Source organism: Vidua chalybeata, chromosome 12, assembly GCF_026979565.1.
Source record: "Vidua chalybeata isolate OUT-0048 chromosome 12, bVidCha1 merged haplotype, whole genome shotgun sequence".
Classification (NCBI taxonomy): Eukaryota; Metazoa; Chordata; class Aves; order Passeriformes; family Viduidae; genus Vidua; species Vidua chalybeata.
Genome location: NC_071541.1, coordinates 11,563,600 through 11,578,802, shown reverse-complemented (window position 1 = coordinate 11,578,802; position 15,203 = coordinate 11,563,600). Strand labels below are relative to the sequence as shown.

General features: G+C 40.0%; 1 protein-coding gene across 4 annotated transcripts in view; it reads right to left on the bottom strand.

Annotated features, from left to right (window-relative positions):
• EEFSEC (eukaryotic elongation factor, selenocysteine-tRNA specific) overlaps positions 1–12,916 on the bottom strand; it is a 124,764-nt gene extending 111,848 nt beyond the window's left edge. For 3 of the 4 annotated variants that reach the window (XM_053954004.1, XM_053954007.1, XM_053954006.1), the window contains exon 1: positions 12,343–12,615. In XM_053954004.1, the coding sequence (XP_053809979.1) occupies positions 12,343–12,613 (271 nt within the window). In that variant the 5' untranslated portion in view covers positions 12,614–12,615. Of the gene's footprint in view, positions 1–12,342; positions 12,616–12,848 lie in introns of those variants that run through there. The other variant, XM_053954005.1, reaches the window with a different exon arrangement.
• Positions 12,917–15,203: the final 2,287 nt, after the last annotated feature.

Below are 15,203 nucleotides of genomic sequence, written 5' to 3'. Positions count from 1 at the left end.
TTTTTTTTCCTCCTCCATAAAGATCAGGTAAGATTATAATTTAAAATTATGCCAAGGCTGCAAATGCCTCTCTACTGCTTTCTTTCAGTTCTTATAGGGCAAGAAAAAAAATCTGCCGAAACTGCTCAGCATCAGCCAAATTCAATAAACCAACACTATCTCTAACTGTAAATGCATCACTAAGGTAAATGAATGCATAATTGAAGAGTACTAATCACTCCTTAATGAAATGCTGAAATCACCAAGAAAGAACACAGCCTTGGTGATTAAAACTCAATTTTTTTGGGTGCTCAGAGGCAACAGAAATAGAAAGACAGATTACAACTCATGCATTTAAAGTATTTTACAATGATCATTACCACTTAGCAGAAAAACATATATTCTGAAATGTATTTAATTCTGAAAAACTGGCTTGATAATTTGCTGACCTATTACAAAATCACAATTGCCACCTATAGACTATGCCCAAGCATTCCATATTTCCATCACAACTCAACCACACAGCTCTACTCTTCCAGTAAGTTCTAAACAGCTTCTTGCAGCTGAGCTCACCTTGGCTGCTTTTACTGCATCTCTGTTGTACAATGCTTCTGACCCAGAAATTAATTTGTTATTGTTAGAGAACAAAAACTCCACTTCAGCTTTCCCTTAGCAGAAACAGATTTTTCATTCACAGAACTTATTTTTTCTATTTCTGAACAAACAGTACATAAAGAGGAACTGGGACAAAATTACAACTCTTTAACATAAAGCTTCTAAATAGAATAACAACATCCCCAAAATGAGTGTATTTTGATGATTTCATCATGTCATCCTGAAAATTTTCAGCATCCAATAACAACAGTTAATACAGGTGCATTTGAGAGGCTACAAAATTGTTAGCTCTCCAAGAGAAAGGGAAACTATCATATGCTACTAAAATAAATACTAGACAGCTTCACCTCAAACAGTCTTGTACTCATTTTGTCCCCACCGTTTTTACAAGAGCTCATAAGTTACTGCAAAAAAATTTAAAACCGTACACAAGCCTTGAAAGGATACTGTCAAATAATTTAAATTTCACATTAGTAATTTCTGGTTTTACCTAGGATTGACTCAATTATATTGAAGAACATAACAAGAAATTCCATAAACCTGACATCACTTTCTAGGTGATCTATTCTCTTCCTAGCTACACTCCATCATTTTCTTAATGAGACAAAAATAAGTATCTTTACAATGCAAAGGAAAAAGTAAGAAGTACAGTGACCAAAATAACTTTCATCCACTGCATCAATTTGACAGCAAGTCTTAAAAAAACCCAGCATTCTTTTACATAGTAAGTTTACTCACTGGTTTCTTGGTGCAGGGTAAGTAAAGAAACAGACAGCCAAATTTATCTTCACTTTGATTTGTTGGGTTTTAAATTACAACAAAAAAAATTCAAAAACATTAAGCAGTGCTGAACATTAGTAGAATAATCAACTATATTATACTATATATAAAGTTAAAAATTAGTTAAAAAGCACATTTAGGGACATACAATGAAAGAACTCCCAAACACCTGCCTCCACATAATTTGTGAACAAAGTTCAGTAATGAAAATACCTCAAACAAACTTTCTGTAAAGACTGAATTTTCAGTCACTTGTTTTGGTTTTTTTTTTTAAATAGAATTTAGCTTCAGTTTAAACTCTTTTGTTCCCCTAACCAGAAAATTATTTTCTCTGCATAAGTTTGGTACAGTTCAATTTAACCAAATACACTTTTTTTTTTATTGCCCCTAAAAATACTATACAGCACCACAGACAGGTGAATCTCTTCCCACAAGAGACTTCAGTTCAACTCCAGTTTTAGACAGGAAAAGCCACCATTGCTGGATATGGCAATAGACATCAGAGAGTAAATGGAGAGCTCAACTACAAACACATGGGCACCACAACTGTAGCACAACACTTCAAATAATGGGAGAATCTCAGCTGATAGGCATGAAAAATATCCACTCAGAGAAGAAAATACTCATGATGGTCCCTCCCACAAGGTGAAAACCTATCAAATAGCAAGCAAATCCAAAGAACGAAATTACTTCCTTAAGAAAACTTGTAGGGGTGCCTGACCTGTGACTTTTGAATTTTTAGCCATACACAAGAATAAATATTAACTATTATTTCAATGGTTTTATTATGTCCTTTATTTATACACATATAAACAAACAGATGTAATTTCAGTGTAAAAATTTGCTTTTTGAGCTTTAAGGAATTTTTAAAATTAGGCATATTATCATATGATTTGAAGCTATAATATATCCAGATAGAGGCCAGTGTCAAATGCCCAAAGCTAGTCCCTTAGGTGAACAGTACTGCTGACACTTGGTGGCTTTTTGTTGATAAACTTTTTAATACTCTAAACTGAATACTCATCATTTCAGAGATCAAGGAAAGATTCTAATGCTGAATGCTTTTAAGAATTATGAGGTTTGGGGATTTCTTTAGTCTTTAAATGCAACATTAGACACCTAAAATTAGGTTCTATTTGAACCATTTTCCTTATTCTCTGATGGAAAGTCTCTTGGTCAGTTCTTTTGATGCTTTTAAAGGATACTTCCTGAATTAGAGTACAAGCTCAAAGTGTTTTCTACTTAACACACAGCTCATTTTTTTCATCAATCTTCAGAGTTAGGGGGACAGTACAGTCCCAAAATTGCGTACATAAAGAACTGCACCCTAAAGCCAAAGAACACAAAATACTTACGTGAATATTTCCATCACACAGCAACACTGCTGCACACGTACACTCCAATTTTTACAGGATGGGGCAATCTATCTCTACAAAGCTATCTGCAATTCTTTGCATATCCACACTCACACGTTGGGTTCCACCACAACCAGCCCCACCACACTGGTGCTGTCCTTCAAGCTGCTGAACACCTCCAGTAAGCACAGTGAGGGTTAAGGTAACACCTGCTGGTGAGTCCCAAGCCCCTTGCAGGGGATCATTCACAGAAACTCCCTCAGCCCACATGTGCTGCTTCTTCCTTCCTGTCCCAGCAGGTGACCAACACAGCAGAGCTGCTGCTGCTGCCACGCTCACCTGACAGGGACAGCCCAGAGCCAGCGGACCGAGCGGTGCCACACCAGCACTCTGCACTCGCAGCCACTCTTTCAATCATTTCACACACTGCAATGTCAGCGTGGATAACCGCTGCCAGAACACAACACAGAATCCCCCCAAGTCAACCACAGGTTCAGGTAATCATGACCTCTCTTTTTACAACATAAATGCATAATTTCCACACCACTCTTTGATGAAGGGACCACAGACTTAAAAAGAGGAAACAATTACAGTCATTAGAATTTCACCCAAGCGTGAGATTTAATCTCAGGCCATGGTCTTGCCAATGGCTGTGGGGGTCTCAATGGAGACAAAACTGCTCTGTGGGAGAAAAAAATGCCTTGATGATGACATTACTCAGCAAGAGAGACTGAGCTTTGTCTCCCATCCAACAGCACAGTCAAATACAAGGAAACCATTTTCCCTCCCCCTCTTCTTGATCCTAAAAAAGAAAGCTACAATTTTGTTTTTCTCTCTGAAATGCAGTTTTTGCATACTTTGGAAAGCTTTCTTCCCCAAAGCAATACTGCTGAAAGACTAGTTTTTAATATAAGAGAAGTAAATTTAAGCATAAATAAACATCTATGACAAAAAAAAAAACATTTCCTATGCCTATCCTTATTAATATGATAGGATAGTTCTATCAACAACTCTCAAAACACTTCTATAGCTTTTTTTTACCCAACAGGTCCTTCAAGACCATTTCAAATTTTACATATACAGGAGGATCATATCTAAGGTATATTCACCTGCTCTACAATGTATTGAATGGAAACAAGACAGGTAAAACTTGGCCAAAAAAAAAAATTAAGGCAAAGTTTAACAACTAAAAAGAGCTCCTGAGATCCAAGAATACCAGCTTATTCTCATATGCCAATCATATCCTGCATCCTAAATAAGACAGAAAACAAAGGAAAACGTAAGTACAAAAGACAAGAAAATGCTACAGGCAAAAATAATAAATTCATTTATCCAGTACTTCAGAAAAAAAAACAGATTTGCAGTAGACAAAAGAGTCATCATCATCCCTTCTATAACATGAAGCAAGAAAGGAATTTCTCAACAAAATCATAAGCCCAAATGAATCATCTCTTCTCTACAGCCTGAGGTGAGGGAGCCTGGATTTTTACTCAGATCAACATAAATCTCAAAATTCAAATCTCAGTTTTTATTTCCCCCTTATCATTCTTTACCTCCATGAAGCTCCTGAATACAATTTCTTCATTTTTATTTAAGCTACGCTGTCTATTCCATTTCCTCTTCCTCTACCATCCACCAATTCCTTCTGCTGTTGCAGTAAACATAAATATATATTTATTATTGTTCATCTGGTCCCAACTAACCCTAGTGTTGGTAATGCTGATAATTACAATCTAACGTAGGATTAATCAGCCTAAGTTTGAAACTGAGATTGTCACTCAATTTGGAAGCCAACACTAACCATTTCATGTTCACTTGAAGAGATCAGATAAACTGCATAAGAACATTTCAGTAAAATAATTGATTAGGAGATGGGAAATAAGAATAATTGGTATTTACTTAGCCTGCAACACTTTCTAGAAGCAAACAGTTTAAAGGAAGCACTTCAGAACAGCTACCTAATCTGAATTTCACAGATTGCACAGCATCTCTGCAATCCCAGAGATCGTGTGAGCTGTTCGAGGTCTTTGCTGAAGCTCACAAGGGTAATTTTAACTCAGTTTTGCCCCATGATGAGCTGTCACCCACAGAACACAACGTGTTCAAGAATCTAGCTGGAAATTACCACTGCAAAACAGCTGTCCTTGCCCTTCAGCCTGGCAGGCCAACCTCAGAGTTCCCAGACAGAAAATAACTCACTGCCACAAGGAAAAACAGCTCCTTATTACACTTAACAGACCTTAGCAATGACCGAGTACAGGTTTGGTTTGCTCACTTAGTGAGATCTGTTGCATGTGTGCTTTACAATTATAACCTCAATTCTTCCATCCACATTTTGTTTTTCTAGGGATTTTCATAGGCAGTACTTTACAACAGCCATGCAAAAACATGTATTATTTTAAGTACAAAACCCCCAAAACAAATATATTAAGGAAATTCAGTTCATGGCTCCATCCAGCTAATCAGCTATTAAAGATGGGTTTATACATAAGCAACATATTCTGCTTATATCTAGCATCTACTAATTGAAGACAACTTCTAAATCAAGATGCAGAACCAATACAGTAGAATTTTATAAGGCTGGTTTGTCAATTAGCAGATCACTGAGTTGCTCACATGTACTATTTAGGAAGCAAGCATATGCATCATCAGTAAGAAGGCTACTTTGAAAAACGCACTTTAAATTTACTTTGACAAGGGTAATTTTAACTACAAATATGCTCCATATTTTACAGTAAGTTGTTCTAGATTTTATGCAGTTATTTATAATACTTCACTACATTAGCTAATATTTTAAAGCATCTAAAAATTAACAAAGCTTTCCTGCTCTTCCAAACAGCTTACAAATAATTTAAAGGAAGAATAAACATGAAGCAAAACTGAAAAGTAGTTATTTGATGAATGCTTGCACACAGTATCCTTGAAAAAAGAAATTCTGGTGTTAAACCAATACGAAAAATTATCAAGCAGACTTGAAAAGCATAATTACAGTGCTTGGTTATTAAGTTTTCATGAGAAGCTGTCATGGTTTTGTGTCAAATAGCAAAGTGTCAACTAGCACAGTTTTGCTGTATCCAAGCAAACAAACACAACCACTCAGAAGTTTTGTAGAAAAACTGCCACTTATTAGCAAGGGACAATTTCCTATTCAAACAAGTTTCAATAAAACCACTCCTGGTTAAAATCTACACTTTAGATTGAGAATTCCATTATAAATCACATCTTCCAAACAAGAAATGCACAATTATTTTTATTTTTTAAGCCACACACAGAGACCAGTACATTTCTGACAGGATGCTAAGAACAAGCAGAAGAGAATGTGATTATTCACTCTAACTTTTGATATCAGGAGACAATGGGTCTCTTGCTCCTTGTAAACTACTTGACAGAAAATGAACAGAACACTCCTCCTGCTTCAGTCTCTAATATTGCCTAAGAGTTGTTGTGTAAGTTTAGGAAGTTGTTGAACATGTAACTTTTACAGTGAAATCAGCTTCAAGTCAAAACTGCAGAAAAGGGCATAGAACAGAAATAACAGCAGCAGTCCCACTGTCACATCACTCACAAACCCCACAAAAACAAGAAGCAATGCAATACATAGAAAGTTAGAACTACTACAGTTATGATATACACAGACAAAAACTCCACAAGACCCCTATTTTAAAGAACCCTGATAAACCCCCCCAAGTTTCATTCTACCCAATATCACACAACAAATCCTATTTCACACAGTAGTGGATCAGAACAGATTTAGTACAACTAGCTTCCTTTTACCCAGTTAATAAAAGACACAGGGGAAATGAGGGAGGAAATAAAAGACTTGTACACACTAAATTCCATGGTTCCCACATCAAACCAGTTGTTTTTTCTCACCTGTTACCTGTGTCTCATGTCATGTATAAGACAACACCCCACACATTTTTATTGCTTAAGGTATAAAAAGCACAACCCAAATTATAGATGAAATAAGACTAACCTTCCTTAAAGCACAGAGGATGTTTTCTTTATGAATGAGAAAATTAACCCAGAGATGTGTTCCAAATCATCTACTTAATTCTGTTTCGATTCACAGTGAGGTCACTCCCCCCAGGCTGACCTGTTACCCCGAGTACTTATCCCTAAGATCCTACAATGTAAGCAAACACTGCCCTCTTGTGCACTGCAACATCCAGGAGACAAAGTTCCATTTCAAGGGCTGTGGAGCCACGCAACAAAGTTTTTATACTGGTTGCCTTTCTTCATGTATAGCTCCTTACTTTAAAAAAAAGTGGCTTTTATTTTAAAATGGCAATAAAAATACTCCTTCGTGTTGTCAGACAAGTATCTGGCACCAGCCAAGTTAGAGTGACTAAAAAAAAAGACACACTTTCAATTTCATTTACAGAAATAAAGTTTATTTGAAATTTTCATATAAAGCAGTGTCAGCAATTCACAAGCACCACAAACCCAAAGACTCTAATAGGTTTTAGAAAACATTCCCACTATTGCTAGCTGAAGTCCCTTAACAAGTACTTCCCTAACATCAAGCACAAAATCAAGATTTGCTGATAGGAATTACACTACACAAGAGTTGCATGTTAATTTTATTTTTTTCCCCATCAGAACAGGGTTCATTATGTTACTCTCACTTCCAACTGGCAGCCAAAGATCTCGAGGCTCTGGTGACTCCTCTCTGAATAGAATGATATCCACTAAATACAAGGCACTCCTTCCCTCCAGAGGTTTCCCTTCATTCAACATCTGTACTCAACAGCAAGTCATCCACCTATACACCTACAACTATAAAACTCTACTTGCTCACTCAACTAGAATAGAAAAAAAAAAACCCCAAGAACTGTCACATCTTCACAAAGATCTCAACAAACAAAAGCTCACACTGACAGAAGTGTGTTTTCATTGCAGTAATGCAAAGGTAACCCTGAGTTTACAAATCCTCTTAAAAGCTTATAACAAACTCAGCAAAACAGCTAATCTGTGATAAAAGGTGGGTTCTTTTTGTGATATGTTAATCTTACAAATAATCTGCATCTGACTGAATTTGAATGCTGGTAGCAAGACCACATTTCCCTTGATCTCCCAAGCCTGTTTTCATTGTACTCATTTGCATCAGCAAGACATGCTTTTGCTATGCTCATTTCCCCCTCTCCGAGCTCTAGTGCAAGTTCAAAAGTCTTGGCCCCTCCAATGTATCAGGTATGAATTAATACCCTTCCTTAGCTGAACACAGCAGCAAAGTGGAAACAGACACTTGCAAGGCAGTCTGCTTTGAAAGGAACTGCAGGGACAAATGGTGACAATGAAGTTCTAGTTATAAAGTAAAAAGGTCAAAGGTTCAGACAGGCATAAGGATTACAAAACTACAAGTTTGTCAGTGTTCCCCCCAGCCCAGGTTTAAACAACCAGGGTCAAGCAGTAGCTTTCCAATTAAAACCCTATAAGGATACTTAGTCCTTTGAACTTCATAGGAAAAAAAAAAAAAAAAAGACAATTTTCTGATTTAGAAGTAGTTTTGAGGACCCATCTCGAAATCAAACAGATAAAGGGCGTCCAACAACAGCTCACCTAAAGCAAACACTCGTTATCCCTTGGCTGCCTGTGTGGGGGAAGTTGGGATGAGGTAATCATGTTCTCCTATATTAGTGTGCTGACCCTTTGTAGGGCATGAAATTAACCATCAGCAAGGAAAAAATCTGCTACTGCTTAAACTACTTTGCTACGCAAAGTGGTCTTAAAATGAAATATGAGGATTGAATTTCGTCTGGCAGATTAACTTGTCTAACCTCTCTGCAGGCATCCCTTCCTGCTGAACTCATTTGAGAAACTATTCCAGACCCTACTGGTGCACAGGTCTGTGACAAACAAATGTAAAAGCAACTCTTATTTTATTTCAATGACATTAGCTTTGTGGAAGATGAGGAGCCAAACATTAACAGAAGAACAGAAGCTTAAAAAAACCCATAGTGCTGTGACAAACTACCCCATCTCAGTCTGAAATTCTACCAAAAATACCACCCTAAATCTCTACAGCAACAGAAGAATACAGTTGTGACAAAAATATCAGTCCTGCATCTTGCAGTCATTCCTTCACCGCACAAACCAAAGTTTAAGGCTGATCTGGGTGCTTCTTACTGCTTGGCACAAGTCAGACACAAATGGTTCTAAATATTGGTTTTCTTGCCTTGCTTGAGACAAAATCCTGCTAAAGCACAGGAAAAGTCTGAAATTGTGTTTTAAAATAGAGTTCTGTTTTTATTGTTTGAAAGAGTAAGACAGAAATACATAGCACAGTCCAAGCCATACAGCTACCCACAACAACTTAATGCCTTCCTTACTTAATGCTACCCACAATAACTTAATGCCTTCCTGCCACAGACTCACAAGAGCCTTAGAAGAATATAAACCAGTATGGTTTGAATACAAGTGGCATGATGAAGTACACCAAGTGACTATTACTTATTCCATTCCAACCTTGACTATCACCTTCCATCTAAAACTTAAACAAAACATCTTGGGTGAAACTGTCTGCAACATTTCCCATTCCCAGCATGCAGGTAAAAAAAGAAAAAAAACCAAAAAAAACCACAAAAAACACCCAAAACAAAACACTTTTGATTTAACATTTGATATGTTTTGTTTTCAAGGACAAGCTTTGCAAGAAAAATGTAGCCACACAGAATGAAATACAACTTCCATTTTTCATTCCAGTTGGTTACTGCTCAAATATTCTGCATTCATTTAATCCTAAGGTACTGTGTCTGAACAAGCATCTTGTGAGTGACTGTGAGAAGTACTCACAAGGTCAAGCACTACCTGGCACAGCATGACAAAAGTGCAGTACTAGATTCTGACATGAAAAAATCCACTTCAGGAATTAGCTACATACAGAAGTATGTTAAAGAGTGGTAAATAGTAACATTTAACCTGTGAGCAGATTATCAGCTTTGTACAGCAAAGGAATTAACTCTTAGAGCACTCTGGGAGCACAGAAAAGATGACAGTTACAAAAGAGAGACAACTTGGGACACCACTGGTGAAAATGGCACTTTGGAAGAGAAGAGGCAGAAAGTGACTCCTCAGAAGGAAACCCTGAGCTCCTCACCTCAAGGGAGACCTGAGTGAACAATGCTGTGCTACCCTGCCACAGCACACAGTGTTTCCATGAGCTGGGATCACTCAAGGGAAAGCCAACTAGTTTATCCCACCTTCAGTGAAAAAAGAGAACTGCAAACAACAAGAAGATGCAATAACATTTTCTCAGCAGTAGCTTCTCCTGCAAACCCTGCATGCACACGACTAACAGAGTTCTGAAGCAGCCCTCTCATCTCTGCTGTCACTCCACCTTCCAAATCCTCACATCCAGCTCTCTTGCCCACGAGCATTGTAGTTTTTCTGCAGATCAACTTCCACCTGTAGCTACCCCAGAATCTGAATTCAGAACAGCGATATTTTAAAGAGGTATGGGAAATCTGAGGTGCAGAATAAACACAGGAAGATAAAGTACTTTGCACTTCTGTCTTAATGAAAAACCACACATACAGAAAACATGCAGTAACAGGGAAATCACAGATTCCATCAAAAAGAAAAGGGTAGTGGCATTCTTGGTTGCAGAGAAAATGTTTGGAATGGTGAACCCTTAATGCGTAGTAACAAGGAAGTACATGAAAATAACCTAAATTTTTCAAGTACCATTATCTGGGAGGACTCACGTTCCATTCCTGAAGTGATGAAAAAGTTGGCATTATTGAAACACACATGAACACCAAAGAATGTATCCTGTTACACAAGACATGCTACACTTCAGTTTGAGTTTCACTAAACCTGTAAGCACCTAAATAGTCCCACAGGCACATATCAGGTTTTATCATCAAGGTTTCACCTTTCAAACCTGGTAGTAAAAAAAAAAAAAAAATCTATGTTATCAAGAAGAAAACTGAAGTTCCTAATTCTTTAAACTATTAACACAATACTGCATTTTTTCTACAGCCCTTTCTTAACACAGAGAATTGCAGTAAGTCACACTAATCAACTGTTTTACTTCAGTAAAATACATAATCTGGTATAACTGGAACTAAGCAAGTTTGATGTGCTTATGTGTCTGAATTACCATCTGTAAACAATGACTTTTGCTGGGAAGAAAACTATCATCATCTCATCCACGTATTCCTTCTCCCTGCACAGCCTATCAATAAGCAAATCTGAATAACTTATTCAGCTGATGTGGTCAGCTGTGAGTAAATACCTTGAACAGTTTCATAAAAATAACAGAAAGCAGTGAGAAGTCTGTATATCAAACAATCACCCCAAATAAGTGTTAAAGTTACTGAAAAACAAAACTGGTTAAAGCTCATGTCTAAGTTTTCCCATGTCTCTTTCATGAGAAAGTTCACACCATTCAGATTAGTTGATCCGGCAGAAAGGAATGTCTGACTACAAGTGACTCTTCAGTGCATCCAAGAAACATCTGCCAAAGTCAACTTTGCTCTTTAGAAGATAATCAGGTGCTTACAATTACTAAAGAATAATAAGGGATCGTCAAGTACAAGAGATTACTACAAGACCGCAGGTTACTGGAGTTAAGCCCACGGCCACTCCTCCCCTGCAGCTGCGGAGCGCACATTGCTGAAACAGACCGTTTTACTGCTGCTGAAACTGACAAATAAGTAAACATTTATTATCCTACCCACAAGAAGTGCAAACAATACACCACCGTTACCACTAACGCAAATAGCACAATTGTTCAAAAGGGGGTTAAATTCCCACATCGTGACAAGTAACTCAGCCTGAACCTCGGTCTAGCCGAGAAACATTGTCCTACAAAACTACCACCAAGCTGTCATTAAAGAGACACTGGCAGAGGAGCTGAACGTGCAGGCTGATCCCCGCAGTGACAACAACCTGCGACTGCTCTGAACTCCTGCTGCTGTGACTCCGTCCTAGCCTTAGGCAAGCACCGAGCACCTCCTAACACTCTCTAGAACAGACAGAACACAGCCAGCTAATTTAAAATGAGTCCAAATGCAAACCAAATTTACCTTCTGACATAATCTATGAAGACTAAAATGAAGAGTTACCAAAATCCACAAAATTATTCCTGAGCCTAAAAGTATCCTGTTACAACTCCCTAGTCCTCCAAGACAACATGGGCACGTCCAGCAACTGCATCACAGCTCTCAACTACAGACACTATCAAACTCTGACTGCTTTAACAGGCAAGAAAACAGCAATTTATAGGGCCATTCGATGCCATTAATAAGGCTTTCATACACTTACTAGAAGAAAGTTTTATTTATTGTGTAAGAAGCCTGAGCACACCTGACCACCCACCCAAACAGCACTCCAGCAACTCACGTGTACCAAGCGCTTTCCTATGAGCACAGGTTTTTTTTATTTAAAGAGCAACTACGAGCAAGCGTAGCAAAGTCATAGGTGCGTGAAAAACCTGACTCCCCCCGTCCCCTCGGTTTGGGCATGGCCGGAGACCCCGACCGCCAGCGGCCCCGCTCCCACCGCGGACACGGGGCGGGCGCAGCCCCCCAGCGCGGCCCGGAGCACCCCGGGAGGCACGACAGCCACCGGGGCGGGCCGGGACGGCCCCCCCTGCGCCCCCCCTTACCGCCGATGATGGTGCGGATGAGGGAGGCGTGCCCCGGGCAGTCCACCAGCGTGAGCTGCAGCTCGCCGGGCCCCGGGCCCAGCTGCGGCGGCAGCGCGGTGCGCAGGCAGGAGAAGCCCAGGTCCAGCGTGATGCCCCGCGCGCGGCTCTGCGGCGCCCGGTCGAAGGCGGCGGTAGAGCCGGTGGTGCTGAGCGCCCGCGCCAGCGCCGTCTTCCCGCTGTCGATGTGGCCCAGCACTCCCACGTTCACGTTCAGGACGCGGGCGGCCATGGCGGCGCTGCACCCGCCCGGTCCGTCCCTACAGCGCCCCTGTGGCAACGCGGGCCCCGCCGCCGCCGTTCCGCCCGCCGGGGGCCGGTGCCCGGGGCCGGGCCGGGCCGCTCGGAACTGGCGCGGTTCGTCCGCTCCGCCCGGGGATGAGGGCCAGCGGCCCGGCACACACCCAGCTCACCTCTCTGCCCCCACCGGGCAGCCCCTGCAAGGAGGGGCAATTTCAGCAGGTTACCTTAATGGCCACATGCCCGTCCGCTGGGCCTGAGGGAGGGCTGGCAGGCAGCGGCCCTGGGCAGGGGGCACGGTATTGACCCTGAGCGGCTGCACCTTCGCTCGCACCTCGCCCGCGCTAATGAAACGCTGCTGGGGACTGTCACATCATCCCCGCCATTCTGACCCCAAGCAAACCCCGGTGCTGCTGGAACTGCGGTGACCAGGTTTGATTTCAAAGTCACATGGGCATTGCAAACACACATGAAAAAGCAGGCCACGTTTGGATCTCCTCACACTTAATAAATTCTAGGCTTGCATAATTCATTTTCCTGTAAAGGAATATTTAAGTTAGGTAAAATGCTGCTTTAAAAATCATATCCTTAATGTATTAAGAATCCAAGATTATTAACAGTGGTGAACAGATTTCCAGGTAACCACCACCAAAACAGACAAGCACATGAACATTGGAGAGGCCTGAGGGCATTTCAGAGGCTAAGGGCAGGATTGCTTCACTGATTTAAGTCACTTTGCTTTACTGATTATCCAGGGAGATAAATGCTCTACGGGATAAAGCTTAACACGTGTGCTCGGCATTTCAACAGTGACTAAGGAGCCCAAAGTACCTCTTCAAATGATTACAGCTCTTTACAAGCCAAGAAACCAAGACTGTGTCACGGACTTCCCACAGCTGTCAAAGTAGACTAGATTTGTTCTATATTCTGCTTCTTTTTTTCTCTGTTTGAGAGCAGCGCAGTTGCTTTTCTGCTCACTCTGTGCAGTAATACATATTGCTCATAGTAATAACATTCACATTTGAATAACTAATGAATAAGCCAGAAGTGTAAAATGACTTGCCTAAGGCTACTGTCAACATCATGGATTTGGTGTTTTTAGGCTTTGACTCCAAACTCCAGGCTTTTTCCTATAAAGACATTTGCTTTATATACAAACACTTTCAATATAAAAGTTTGGTTTAAAGCTGGATGCAAATTACTCCTCCTTCCCAAACACATGGAAGTCAAGATGACAGAATCAATGACTCAAATGAAAAAGAGGGAAAAAACCTGCATTTCTTCCTAGCACTCAGTGCTATTTGAGAGACAAGTGTCTCCCTGAAGGAAAGACGTGAACCCACAAGGAACACTGAGCTAGCCTAGCTAATCAGCTTCTTGAGCAGAATAGTTCAGCCTGATGGAATCTCTGTCATGGGAGCCAAATTAAGCATAATGTCGCTTTTCAGACCAAGTTCCCAGGCTTTGAATAGTTTCCTGTTAAATCATAAGGCTCATATACACTTCCTTGTGCTGAATATGTTACATCAATATGCACTTGCAAAGGGAAGGGAAAGTTTACATCAATTCCCATAAGGCCCTAAAAAGTTAGAATCCACACAGATATCCCTGGATCATATAACCTACCCTTTAATTCTTTTCTTTTAGCATTATTAGATGAGTTCAGAAGGAAGAGGTGCAAAAAGTTCTGATTCTCAACCAGAAAAGGTAGTATCCAGAAGTCCCCCCAAAACATCTAAAAATAACAGCTATTTTTCAACAAGCCTTGACAATGTAGAAAGGTCTAAAACTTTCTACAACTCTTGAGAAAACTGGCAATGAGGTCAAGGAGGTCCCATTTCAATACTCACAGTGTAAGAGGCCACAGCAGGGCTCACCTGAGATCCATTTTGGTCTGCCAGCTCAACAGAGAGATGCATTTTGCTCAGCCACAATTTAGAGGGATACTGGATAGAACTTATGGAATGAAAAAAAATGTAATTCTTTCTGTTAAGGATAACTAAGGAAGGAAGATAAAAATCCACAGGAAAATGGATATTATTCCACTCCTCACATAACAATATTGGCTCTTCTTCTACTCCTGAGTGACCTGCAAGAAGGAGGAGTAGAAATGGAGGTTTAATTTTATCCCTTTAGACCAGAAAAGATTTGCAACTTTCTAGATAGGGAAGCAGTTGATCTTCTGTAGAGGGAAAGAAAAAAACTCAGTGCCTACACTTTTGTTGTTACCACTGAGATCATACCTCTGTCTCCAGGGTTTTAAAGCCTGTGGATCTGATTTTACCACATATCACTTGAGGAAATATTAGAGTGCACATAGTACCTGTGAACTGAATAACTTCAATCACCAATATCAAAGAAGAAATATGATGAAGACAGACATAAGTACTTTTATTCAGCATTTAAAAAGGTCCATTCTGTTAGCTTACAAACTTTTAGAATTAATTATGAATTTGGAAATTAAGGTGTGGCATTCAGTAGGACACATCGCTCCTATTCCTTTGAAGAGTAGAAAAAGAATCAGCTTTTTTTGCAGGGAACAAAACAAGACATGACCACTATCCCCACCACTCCCTACCCCT